This window comes from Gavialis gangeticus, unplaced genomic scaffold, assembly GCF_001723915.1.
Source record: "Gavialis gangeticus isolate Ggan-Ray unplaced genomic scaffold, GavGan_comp1, whole genome shotgun sequence".
In the NCBI taxonomy this organism is placed as follows: Eukaryota; Metazoa; Chordata; order Crocodylia; family Gavialidae; genus Gavialis; species Gavialis gangeticus.
Window position 1 is genome coordinate 1,930,687 of NW_017729032.1, and position 12,608 is coordinate 1,943,294.

At 52.1% G+C, this 12,608-nt stretch overlaps 1 protein-coding gene across 1 annotated transcript in view; it reads right to left on the reverse strand.

The window, feature by feature from the left end:
- Nucleotides 1-3,650: 3,650 nt before the first annotated feature.
- The window catches only part of RNF121 (ring finger protein 121), a 41,706-nt gene continuing 32,748 nt past the window's right edge, over nt 3,651-12,608 (reverse strand). Inside the window, exons 5-6 of the mRNA XM_019524967.1 lie at nt 8,587-8,688; nt 3,651-6,733 (exon numbers count right to left, since the gene is read on the reverse strand). Coding sequence (XP_019380512.1) covers nt 6,613-6,733; nt 8,587-8,688 — 223 coding nt within the window. The 3' untranslated portion in view covers nt 3,651-6,612. The remainder of the gene's footprint in view (nt 6,734-8,586; nt 8,689-12,608) is intronic.

A 12,608-nucleotide genomic window follows, 5' to 3' on the forward strand; every position in this document is an offset into this window, starting at 1 on the left:
CCCCCCCCCCCCACACACGCGCGCACACCTTCCTGCGGCCAGAGGTGCAGGGCCCCAAAACCCAGACTCTCCCTGCACCTATCTCCTTGACAGCTGGCAGGCTGTGTGGCTGCAGCAGGCCCTAGCTGGCCTCCAGTTGTCACCCCTGTGCCTTAACACACACACAGTGCCACCGCTGTTGTGAGTTTTGCGTGTCAGCAGTTTGAGGTGCAGTTTCCCAGAAACCCCTGCACCTATCGTCTTGAAACTTGGTGGGCTACATGCCCTCAGAGGCTACCACACCTGCAAGTTTCATCTGAATCTACCAAAAAACCAAAGTTATAGATATTTCATTGATTCCCCATTATACCCTATGGCCGAATCTCTGAATCGGCTCTGAATTGATTTGGGCGAATCAAATCGGAAAAGCAATCAAATCTCCGACTTGAAATCGGCTGAATCTGAATCTGACAGTTGCCTATTCACACAGGCCTACTGAATGCCCCCGGGGCGCTGATAGCATTGACTTGGTGCAGGGAAATTCAGTGCTTCACCAAGGCTAGCCCTGCACCTGGCTCATGGGCACGGTCTCCCCTCCCACCCTTTGGCATTGAGGGCCCCTGGGCCCTGCTTTTTGCAGGCTGCAGATAGTTGTGCTCCTCCCAGCTGCGAGGTTTTGTTTCCCAAAAGGCCCCAGCTCCATCCCCTTCTCCAGAGTCCTCGCAGCAGCCAGGCACCCGGCCCGGGAGCAGTCAGGCCTGCCTGGCACCAGCGTCATGGAAAAAGCCTGGGGCTGCCGGTGACGTGCTGAGGTTAGAGTGCTCAGCTGTGCTGCGCTTGTGCGTTCCTCATCTGCGGGCTGCCGCAGTTCATTTCCTTTTCTGCTTTCGTATTTGTCACAGCGCTCGTCAAGAGGACTTCTATATCTGTGGGCGACGAGAAGCTGCAGGTTTGCTCGTGACTTCAGTGGCTTGCAACCACCTGTTGTGGTGATGGGGTGGCGAGCTGGGCACAGCTTGTCCCCCGCCAGGGCTCTGCTATGCTGGAGCCTTTGCGGGGTCTCCCAGCCGGTGCTTTGGTTTCCTGCCTTCGCTAAGCTGCGGGGCCTCTGGCTTGTCCCAGCCGTGGCGCTTCAGCAGTGGCTGTTCATTGCAGGGAGTGGGGGAAAAAAAAAAGGGGCCAGTTCAGGGCCAGGAAGAGGCCTGGAGCCAAAAGATAGCCTTGAGGTGGGTCTGGTGGTGCAAAGAGACCTCTGCTCATCATGCTGTGGTGCCCTGTCTCTACGGTCCTGGTGCTCGCCCCTCTCTGCTTCGGCACTGCCAGCTCTTCACTTAGGCTCTGCATTAGAAGAGCTCGGGGAAGATTAGGCCGTACTGTGGGCAGCGTCTGAGCTCCTCACCACCCATGGCAGAGTGGGCAGAGGATTACTCGACTCTGGGGACAGGCGATGGGGTCGGCTCCACTGGGGACTGGAGCCCTGCAAGCTGCCTGGGTGCGGGGTCACCCGCCCGAGGACACTGCAGCTGGCACCACCGGTGCCCTGTGACCTGCCTTGACACCGGGTTTCTGTACCACGGACTCCAGCTCGAGGTCTTAGTCCTCACTGTCTTGGTCCAGCACATCCAAGAGACGGAGTCAGGCTGCAAGAATGGGGAAAAGAGCTGCTAGCCCTTCGGTCAGGCATGGTGGGAGGAGTGTGGGGGGGGTCCAACATGAGGAGCTTTGCCTGGTGATGAAACCAATCCTGACACTGCCAAGCTCACCCCGTCCCAGGCTTCTTCAGCCATGTCTCCAGCCACACCCTCACCCAGCCTCAAGACATTAAAACCTACACACCTCATTCATTTTCCACTAGAAAGAAAAGGGAGATGATGACCCTGTATCCTCAATGCACCTCCAGTGCAAAATGGGTGCAAGAGCCTGAACAGAGCCAAATCTTGGGCTTCCCATTCCCGACCCTGGTCTGGTCATCTTGTCTGGTGGGTTCGGCACGCTTCATCTACAGGGGCGAGGAAGACAAAGGAGAGGACGCGCTCAGAAGTTTCCATTGAAGTTCGCAGGAAGACCGGGGACTGGGATGAGTCAGAGCCCTGCTCGCAGTGCAGCCTCGGACACTTACACAGCCCTGAGGATAGCTTCCTTCTCCGGTGGCAGGGAGCCGCTCTGGCCAAAGACTGATGACGTGCTAGGGGAAGGAGGGGATGCTCCAGGGAGAGCATGAGGATGGGCTGCCTTGCAGCCGAGATCTCAGAGCTCTTTAGTCCTATAGCAGAGGTCAGGAACCCGCGGCAGGAGCCGAGACGTCAGCAAGGCTGCGGATCAAAAGGAGCCAGTCTCGAACCCCAGTAGACCAGGCTGGCTTTTAAGCAGCGGGTTGCTGTCTTCCCTCTGGGGCATTCACCTTCCTCTTTCCAACCCAAATGGCTTGCTAGAGGTACTGACCGTTTCTCCTCCAAGCTGCCAGCTCCTTCTGTCGGAGCCAGCATTTCTGCTAGCAGCTTCCTTGTGGAAGCAGACGTGGTGCCTGTGGAAGTCCCCAGTGCCAGATGGCAGCAGCCTGGCCTCCAAACGCATGGCCCAAGGGGGCTGCAGCGTGGCCTGCAACAGCCACGCCAGGCCAGGGTCCTGTCTGGGTGTTTCCCATCCTCATGAAGTCTTGCACTGCTCTGCTGCAGTTTCCACTGGGAGCTGGTGAAGGGGTGAAGCAAGCAGGCCCCATCTCCTGGGCACAGAGACATCCTTTGCTTTCAAAGGCCAGGGACAGATTCTTGCTCTTGGCAAGCCGACATTCATTCCGCTATGGTCACACCGCCACACACCGATGCCACCTCCGTTCCCACGTCACAGCTTGTGTGAACCAATGCGGCTTGCTTTCGGTCCTGTCTGCAAGAGAAGCAGGACTGGGGCTTTTGTAATGGGATCGCAACATGTTTATAATGGACAAGGGGTGGTTGGAGAGCATTTTTCTGCAGGTTCACCTGTGCTTGGACCTCAGCCATAGCACAGGAGGGTTGGAAGGGACCTTGGGAGGTCACATCTAGTCCAACCCCCAGTTCCAAGAAGGACCAGCCCCAACTGCATCATCCCAGTCAGGGCTTTGTGTCCCTGGGGCTTAAACACTTCCAAGGATGGAGATGCCACCACCTCTCTGGGGAGCCTGCTCCAGTGCTTCACCACCCTTCTTGTGAGCAAGCTTTTCCTAACATCCACCCTCAACATCCCTTGCTGCTACTTGATCTCCACGTGGACCAGGCTGCTCAGACATGTTTGCATCTGCCTAAATTGTGGGGAGGGGGACGGACAGAGACAGAGGGAGCTATCGAGGGCTTTGCTAGGGTGACAGAGATATCCTGAGTGGTAGCAGCAGGACACCACAGGGGAGATGGGGAAGGACAGGGAGCCCAGGTGGATGAATGCTGTTAGGTGACCTGCTTAGATGAGACCACAACACAAGTGATTTGGATAGAGACGATGCAAGGAATGGCTGAAGCCAGTGGTAGGGGAGACAGTTAGCTGCCAGGACTGCTACTGGATTAGTACCAGCATGCACTACGTGGGCACAAGTTGTGGTCACACCCCACCGTGCCACTCATCCATTCAAGTCTTAGTACCCCCAGAGCCAACAGACATCGCCACGGGAAGCTGGAACAGAGACAAATGCAAAGCACATCTCGCATTCAAGGACTCTATTTCGGTTTGGCACAGAAGTTTCCAGCGTTGTGATTTCACTTTTAATAATAATAATTAAAAAAAAAACACCTTTGATTCAACGGAGATTGTTATTACAGTCAAGTCTGTCTTGCTCTCCAGAGCAAACGAGATACAGTCACTGTTACTTCAAAGTGCTCGCTAAGAGGCTAGGGGGGAAACATGGCTTTTGTTCAGAGGGAAATCTGCTTTGGTGCGTCCCTGAATTCCCTTCTTTCCAGTCTCTTAAAGCCACAGATTTGAAAAGACCCAGTCAGCCCACCATGCATTTTTGCTGCTTCATTGTGCTAAGGGGAAGACCCACAATTTAGGGACAAATTGAGACATGATTTTACACTTCCACAACTGTCATTTCTTAGAAAGCAAACCTCTAAAAACGACTGGCCATCACCCACACAGGCAGCAGGAAGACCTTTAAACGGATGGAGATGAGGAAGGACTGCTTTCTTTTTAACCACAACTGAACTTCTTGGAACAGACCTTGCTGGAAGCGCTCGTCCCATCGAGATGTGTTGTGCACGCTCAGTAAGTGAAATGTGCTGCCACGCTGACAGCGTGCAGTCCCCATAGCAACGTAGAGCCAACACTACAGTGGACAGGAAGAAGCGCCACTGGTTCCAGTGCAACCTTCTCTCCCAATTCTTGCAACCCTTTCTTGCTGCTATCACTGGGCCAGAGACTTCAGCATGGACTGCCACATGCAGCCCTGTGGGACTGACCATCATTGTGTAGGTCCCACGTAGCAAAGACACGTTGATAAATCAACATACTGTCTGGAAACAAATCTAGACCTAGAATACTGAGCGCTATTCATGGCGGAAAGGAAAAGCTCCCCATGTATCCTGAAAGACAAGCTTGTGGGTACTGATCCTTTCACTGGACTGTACAGGACTACTGCAACGTGCCGCCATCTTCAGTGATGGGCTGCGGGGACACGACTGGCTGCCTAGCTCCCTGCTCCAATGGGTGCCATCTTTGCCTATCCAAGTAATGAAGCTTCTGCTCCAGGGATCTTCCCACAGCTCTGACCCCATTTAACTAAGTGGGCTCCTACATAGGAAAGTTTCCTGCATCAACCAGCACACAAATTCTGGGGATCCACTTTGATCCTAGTGCTCACACACAGGTGGAAAGGCCATGACCACATCCCTTAATACATACTCTGTGGAAGCTGGAGATGACCACAGAGAGGGAGGCACAGTTTAGCTTAGTGTTCAGGTGACATCAAATTTGGTGGCCGATGGAGTCCTTTAAAGCCCGTTGACATCAGAGGCAAGAAAGCCAGCCACAACAGCTCCGCTTGCTGGGAAGATCCCTCTTTGGTCTGCTTGGACTCTCTCCTTCCCTGTAGGCCACCCTAGGGCAAACTACAGTCGAGCTTTCCCCACGGCAGCTGTGCACAAAGATTGATCTCCAGTGACCAAGACACTGTTGCTTTGATGGCTGTTACCAACATAATGGGAAGCGTCCCTTTGAACTGCGTCGGTCAGACCCTCGCTCGGGATGATTGGTGACTTTCCTCCACAGAGACCTATGGACTAATGTGGGATAACTCACAGAGGAAGCCTATGATGTGTGACCCATAAGCCAGACTTAAGTGTACAAAGCACATTGCTCCCTTTTCCAACCTCGCACATCCCACGATACACAAATGGGCCAGGTCCTGCCTGCTCCCACAAAGATGCACAAGTCCCTGGAGCTTGCTTTGGTAGGTGGCTTAGACCTCCATGCACCAGGCAGAAGTGGCTTTTTTACCCCGAGAGCCCTCAAAAAGACAAAGTGGGGAGCAACCTGATGCCTGCCGCTTCCTCTGCTGTTGGGAAATGCCAAGTTGCAGCTCACTGCTGCGGAGAGAAAGAGACATGTGGGCGCACGAGGGGGAAAATGGGGCCTACACTGTGGTCTCACCAGCATGGAGAAAATAAAGCACGGCACAAAACTATGAAGCCAGAAAAAAAATTGTTGCTTTCTTCTGAGCCAGACTGAGTTCCTGGTCTCAGTTGGGTCACTGGATTTATTTCCTTTGTATGGCTCACTGAGAGGGGAACTGTTAGGAGTTAATCTATTCCTTAATGGTTTTCACTGAAGGCAACTGAGGCCCCTTGGCTGTGGTCTCCCTCCTTTCCAATGAAAGCACGATGCAGGACTTTGATGCTGCCCTCCCGCTGATGTAGTCTGCCACACTGTGCTACTACACTTCCGCAATGAGCCTCCATCTGCGGGTTCCCCGTCAGCATCTGCCCCTCGCAGCAGTGCTGGACTCCTGGGGTGTTATGCACATAGGTGCAGTGCCTGCAATGCAAGCCCCAGGTCTCCCAAGTGCAGATGTGCAACTCCAGGCCTAGTTCACTGCAGGCCTGGTTGCTCCTGGTAGTGGCATTCACCCTACTGCTGATCAGGTGGGAATCTAGTTGAGTCTTGCAGCGAACGAGGCTGTAGGAGCCGTCTGCCTGCTGATAGCGGAGCTGCTGGCAAGAGGGAGGAAGAACAAAATTAAGCAGACAACAAAGGATGGGGATGAGCCTGACTATGCAAGAAGACCTAGCAAGCTGTGCCAAGTTTCTGTGAGCAGACCCTGCTAGCTTCCTAACACGCTGTGCCTTTCTTCATTCTAGAGGAATAAGACAATAAAGGGCGGGGAGGGAAAAAGAAAACCCTCTTGAATCTGCAATATAAAGTTTTAAATATGCGCATTAAAATAATCGCTTTAAAAAATAATTGCCCGCTCCAGCCCCGGCAGAAATTCGCCGTGCTGGGAGCTGCCCGGCCCAGTCTTTGGGCAGCCCCTGGAGAAGTGTTGCATGGATGGCCGAGATCCTGAGAGGTGAGTGATAAAAACTTTTAAGTCTTCCCGGCCAGCTGTTGTCCTCTGCCCTTGACGCGGGTCCTCCTTGAAGCAGCTCTGCGGCTCCCCGGCCACACAGATTATTCCAGACCCAGGATGTAATTAATGCCTTGTACCAGTCCGATTATAACAGGCTGCCAGGCCACGAGGTAGCGCAGCCAGTCAAGCAGCTGTCCGTACATGACGTGTGGCCGTTCCCAGCTGGATGTGGAGAGGAGTTAAAGAGGCAAAGCACAAGGGAAGCGGAGACAAAACAGGGCTGCCCTAGAAAAGCCTTGGGGAAGGCATTCGTCTTGCTCAAAACTGCACGAGCAGCCCTGCTACTGGCATTAGCATCGCCTGGACCTGGAGACAGCCCGTGGGTATTGGTGCAGCCATCAGACAAAACAGACCTACGCCGTGCTACTTCTCCATCAGAGATCCTACTAAGAGAGAATCACAGAACAGCTGGGATGGCAGGACCTGCCGGGGGTTACATCTAATCCAAAACCCTGTTGGAGGCAGGATCATCTCTACCCAAATCATCCCATGTAAGTGCTTATACCCACTCAACCCTACTGCACAGCTACCAAAGACACCGACCTGCCTCAGGTAAAGCAGGGGGATGACGGATGGTAGCATCTCTTTTAAGTCAGGGTCTAGCATGGGGCCCACCTGGGCACTGGTGATGGGGCTTATCCTAAGAGGGGTCTGAATGGTGCAATCCCAACGCAGTGGAGTAGCCTCACCCCTCCATGCGGTGCTGGGCAGGCAGCCACAGCCAGCCTTTGGGGCTGCACAGGGCAGAACACAGCCCGGGGACTGGAAACGAGGCATCGCTCTGCAGAGGGAATGACTGAAACATTGCCCCCTTTCAACCCAGTGTCGGGGCTGCGATGCCCCTGGGGACAGCTCCTCAAAGCATCCGTCATTACAGCAGAGAAGCCAAGATCCTACACATCTGCCAGCTGGCAACACAGAGGAGGGGACTGGTTTAAGGCAAACCTAGTGTTAAATTCCCCTCAGACTCATGCTAAACCTGTGCTCCAATAAGGGCAGAGAGTGGCCCTTAGAATCACAGAAAATGAGGACTGGAAGGAACCTCGGGAGGCCACATCCAGTCCAACCCCTTACTCCAAGCAGGACCAGCCCCAACTACATCATCCCAGCCAAGGCTTCGTCTAACACTGTCTTAAAAACCTCCAAGGGCAGAGACTCCACCACCTCTCTGGGGAACTTGTTCCAATGCTTCACCACCTACCCGTGATAAAGTTTTTCCTAATATCCAACCTCAACTTCCTTTGCTGCAGCTTGAGCCCATTCCTCCTTCTCCTGTCATCTGCCCCCACTGAGACCAGCCCAGCTCCATCCCCTTTGCACCCCCTACAGGGAGTTGAAGGCTGCTATTCAATCCCCCCTCAGTCTTCTTTTCTGCAGACTCGATCAGCACAGCTCCCTCAGCCTCTCCTCACCACTCCTGTCCCCCAGCCCCTCAAACATTGTCGTAGCGCCCCACTGGGCTCTCTCCAATGTGTTCACTTCCTTTCTGTAGTGGGGGCCCACAACTGGACACAGGACTCCAGATGTGGCCTCCCCAGTGCCAAACAGATGGGAAAAATCACTGCCCCTGATCTGCTGGCACCGCTCCTACCAATGCAGCCCAGGATGCCGTTCGCCTTCTTGGCACCAAGGGCACACTGCTGGCTCATATTCAGCTTCTTGTCCTCCATCACCCCCAGGTCCTCTTCGGCAGAGCTGCTGCTGTCAGTCAGTCCCTAGCCTGCACCGGTGCATGGGATTACTCCATCTTAAGTGCAGGACTTTGCACTTGTCCTTGTTGAATCTCATGAGATTTCTTTTGGTTCAATCCTCCAATTTGTCAAGGTCTCTCTGAATCCTAGCCCCACCCTCTAGTGCCTGGTTGCATGGCATTACTGGCAAAGCTGCTACTGGAACAGAGGGGGTTCTCCCACAACCACAGCAGCCTTCTGGTTAATTGCAAGACTAGCTTTGCTGGAGAGCTTATTTTCAAGGAATAGACTGTAATAATCTAAGAAGTGTCCAGAAAAGGATACGGGTTGCTGAACATCCTCTTGAGGTCCACCTTCTCTTTGCAGTATGGACACGTCTGCTTCTTCCCCACGATGCACCAGCCTCGGATACAGAACTCGTGAAATCTGAGGGGGTGACAAGTTAAGGGAAACTGCTGTTTGGGAGGGGGAAAAATCACGGTAAAGCAGAGTTAGTGGCAAAACTGCAGTGGGGACTCATCACCTCCAAGACCCAGTCAGCTTGCTTTCAGTGCTCAAATGGCTGCTTTCAAATCGGCACCAGCAGCCACACATCCATTGCTTTTTCACAGCTCACATATATGACTCATGACTGAGTTAAGAGCCAGGAGCAGCTGTTTTGCTATGACCTCTACCCCACCTCCCCCTAGACACAAGCATTTCCTAAGCAGATAATCATTAATGGAGAAGTACAAGTCTTGTTCCACTCTGTTATCCTTACCACTTAGGACAGGCTTAATGGTCCGTGTCGACAGGGAAACCTCCTTAGCAACAGAAATGTGTTTTCAGATCCTGAGCAACTGCAAACAGCACCTTGCTACGGAACATGGAGCAGATGTTCCCAGATGTGCTGCTGGCCAAGTTACTGTGGCTCAGTGACTAGGGGAAGTCCAAGGCACTGCCCTTTTAGGAGCGGCTGTCCCCCGTGCTGGGTGCCTGCCCACACTGAGGGGAGTTGTGGTAACGCTCAGCCAAAAGGCTTTAGCTGCTGCTGACACCAAGAGGATAAAGCCTGTTTTACCCTTGTTACCGTAATTCTGCCTGACCAACCGATTTCTACACTTCTCTGCTTTGGAGGTACGTGATCAGGACCAAAGATCTAGACCAGGCTTGACCTGGTATTAAGGACATCCCCTGCAACAGCCTACCTATGATTCAATCAGCTTAACTACCTCTGCAAGGCTGCAGTTTGCACATGCTCTGCAGAGACTCAGCCAGGGAGGTGATGTCTTCAAAGACTCTTACTTACACTGAGCTCAGGAATACTAGGGCCAGCAAGGATTTCCCTGCTATTGCTCTTTCCTTTAGCAGCCAGGGGCTTGGCTGGTGCATCACCTGCAGAAATGGAGCCTGAAGCAGCATAACATAGCATCACTGTGGATGAAAATACATGCAGAGGAGTGAGGCACTGCATGCTAGGGGAGAGAAGCAGCAGCACCAGGGTTTTAAATGCATGCCTTCATTTTTCTTAAGAACTCACACGTAGAGCTTAAACGCCACCCGAGACTCATTTGCGGAGTTTCCAGGTTATGTAGGAAAAGCCTGGAGAGCATGACCTGAATTGCAGGTAACCTTGCAAGCTGGCTACTGATACAAGAGGCAAGAAACAGGTCCGCAGCCCGACCTTTTATCGCTTACTTCTCTAAACACGAAAACCAAGAGTTATCTCACCGTCTAATCTGGTTACCTGCGACAGCACACCATAGAGTCTTACCTATATCGGCTGGGGAAGAGACTCAAGCCAGGAGAGAGCGGTAGCATGCAGATTCGTAGCAGGTCTTCTTCAATGTGTTGAGTTCCTCAAACTTCCTTCCAACCTATACCCTGTATCAGTGGTTTTCAAACTTTTTTCACTTGTGGACCCCTAAAAAAATGTCATTTGGATTATGTAACGTATGGTTCCCTTATGACGTCTCCTTTCAGGACTTGTGCTCTGTTTAACTGGATCTCATGGCTGGTTTAGCTGGATGTGTTGATGGCTTCCTTTCCTTTGCTGACCAAGCTGGCTGTCCCTTCTGCAAAGGTTCATTTTATAGTTTAGGCCCTTCTGCTTTGCCATATTTCTGAAGGCAATATGGCAAAGCAGAAGGGCCAAGGTTCCTTGAAAATGGTCCAGGCTTGCAACAGATGCCACGACACTCAAGGGACTAATTACTGGAGACAGAAAGAGCGTGGGGGGCATAAGGGGCTGCCTAAGAGCAAGCTCCTGTCCCCAACCTGGAGCTGGCCCATTTCTCCTGCCCTCAAGCAGCGCCTGTGAAACCAACTTCCTCCTCTCGTGGTGGGTCCACAAAGAACGCAGTTGCCTTCTGCTGCTTCCGCATATGCTGCTTGCTTAGATGGTGTGGGCCTGTGCTGTGGCTTATGTGATCATAATCCTGACAGCTATTCACATCCAAGGCCATTATGATTTGACATGAGAGCCAGGTTTTATTAAAAAGGGGAAGGAAAAGCATCTGAAGAAGTGCAGTCCAAACATGCAAGAACCAGCACAGGTCAGATTTAAGCCTGTGCAACTGTATTTTCTCCTCCTTGTGTACGTGCTTTACAATACACTTTGCCCTGAGCATGTACATCTCTAACATACTAAGCAAGCTGAAAACAAGCCTAGATGTCCCTACCTGCATCTCACGCCTTGTGCCTCAGTTTCCTGACTGTAAAGTGGGTATGATACCTCCTCACAGGGGAGAGGTGAAGCCTAATTCTTCAACATGCACAAAATACCAGGACAAGGCGATTAAAAACCAAGGGCACCCATCCCTTTAAGTCTGCTTTTGACCCATTCAGACTATAAGTAAGAAGCGTGTTAGATTAAGAGCAAAAGGCATTCGCCACCAGGATCGAGAATGAATCTCTTACTAAGATTCATTCGGCCATGTCATCTAGCCCATGGAGCTCCCTGCAGGCCCAGAAATTTGGCAGTAGGGGAGCAGTGGTAATTAATGCTGCTGTTGTTCCCCCACCGCCAAATTCCCAAGCTCCGCATCCAGGTGAGAAAGCCCTAGGTATCGGATCAGGCCTGCAGGTGGGGCTGGGACAGTGGGTCCAAACTGGCATGAGTGGGGTGGGGGCGGCAGGCCTAGTCTGGCCATGTACTCCCACCCCACCCCACCCCACATGGCCATGTGCTCCCACCCCACCCCACACAGCTGGGATCTGGCCCGTAGAGACCCCACACTGTTCCTCCAGCCTGCAGCCCAGGAAGGTAGCTGCAGGAAAGCAGCGGTTCCCTGCAAGTCCAGAGTAGACTGTTTTTCATGGAGCCATCATGACAGACAGCACTGGAGCAGGCAGTTGAGAGAGGCTTGACCTGCTTTTCAATGCACTTCTCTAGTCCTTTCCATCTGCCGTGGCATTTACCACAATTAGGGCCCCGTGAAGAGGAACTCTACACACTCCGCCCTTGGCAAACTTTGCTACTTCACTGTTCCTTCCTCTTCCAGCCTACAGATGTCAAATGGTGGCCTGATTGCAAACACCTGGGGCATCCCCCAGTCTCTCTGAGCCTGTTGAAAACTGGCATTTATTGCTGCTGTTTCATCTTAGCCAGTGCAGTGCAAAGCTGCTTGTAAAACCCAGCACAGAAGCCTATGAAGGAAAAAGTGCCAATTCCCTCTCTTGTTTACCTTTATCCACTTTTGGCAACTCTGCTTTGGCTCAGGCCAAAGCTGTCCTGTGCCTGGAAGTCATTTCTGCAGAAGAGGGGGCGAATGGGATGGTAGGAAATTCCACACATGAGTAATTGTTTTTAGGTCTCTAGGATGTTAGGTGTTATAGTAACAAAAATGAAATGTATTACCAATGCAATTGTCAGTCACTGCATGATGGAAGCACGCAGGAGGTCACATGCTTCCAGAATCTGCTTGAAGGAAAATTCTTTATTCATCTTTGCTAATTTAAGAAGTCTGACCGTACATCTGTGGTCACGGAGCACTCCTGTCCTCCCCACATCTGCATCACAAATGACTGAGTACGACACAACGTAGCATGTCTGCTTCCTCCCTCTTTGGTTTCTTTTCCTTGGTTAAAGTTAGACACAGCAGCAGCTATAAACTCTCACCCAGTACAGTCAGTCTAAGCCTCTTTCAGGAACCTCAGGAAAAAACTGAAGTATCCAAGTATCACTATTTTATTTTGCCAAGCCTAATAGTAGAGTTAAGTCTTAGTTTTTTTTTATACAATGGCACAGGGATGTCTCATTTCCTTTCATACAATGATTCATGGATTGGTGGGTGTTGTGGTTCATAGAATCATAGAAGTCAGGTCGGAAGAGACCTTGTAGAACTTCAAGTCCGACCCCCTGCCTG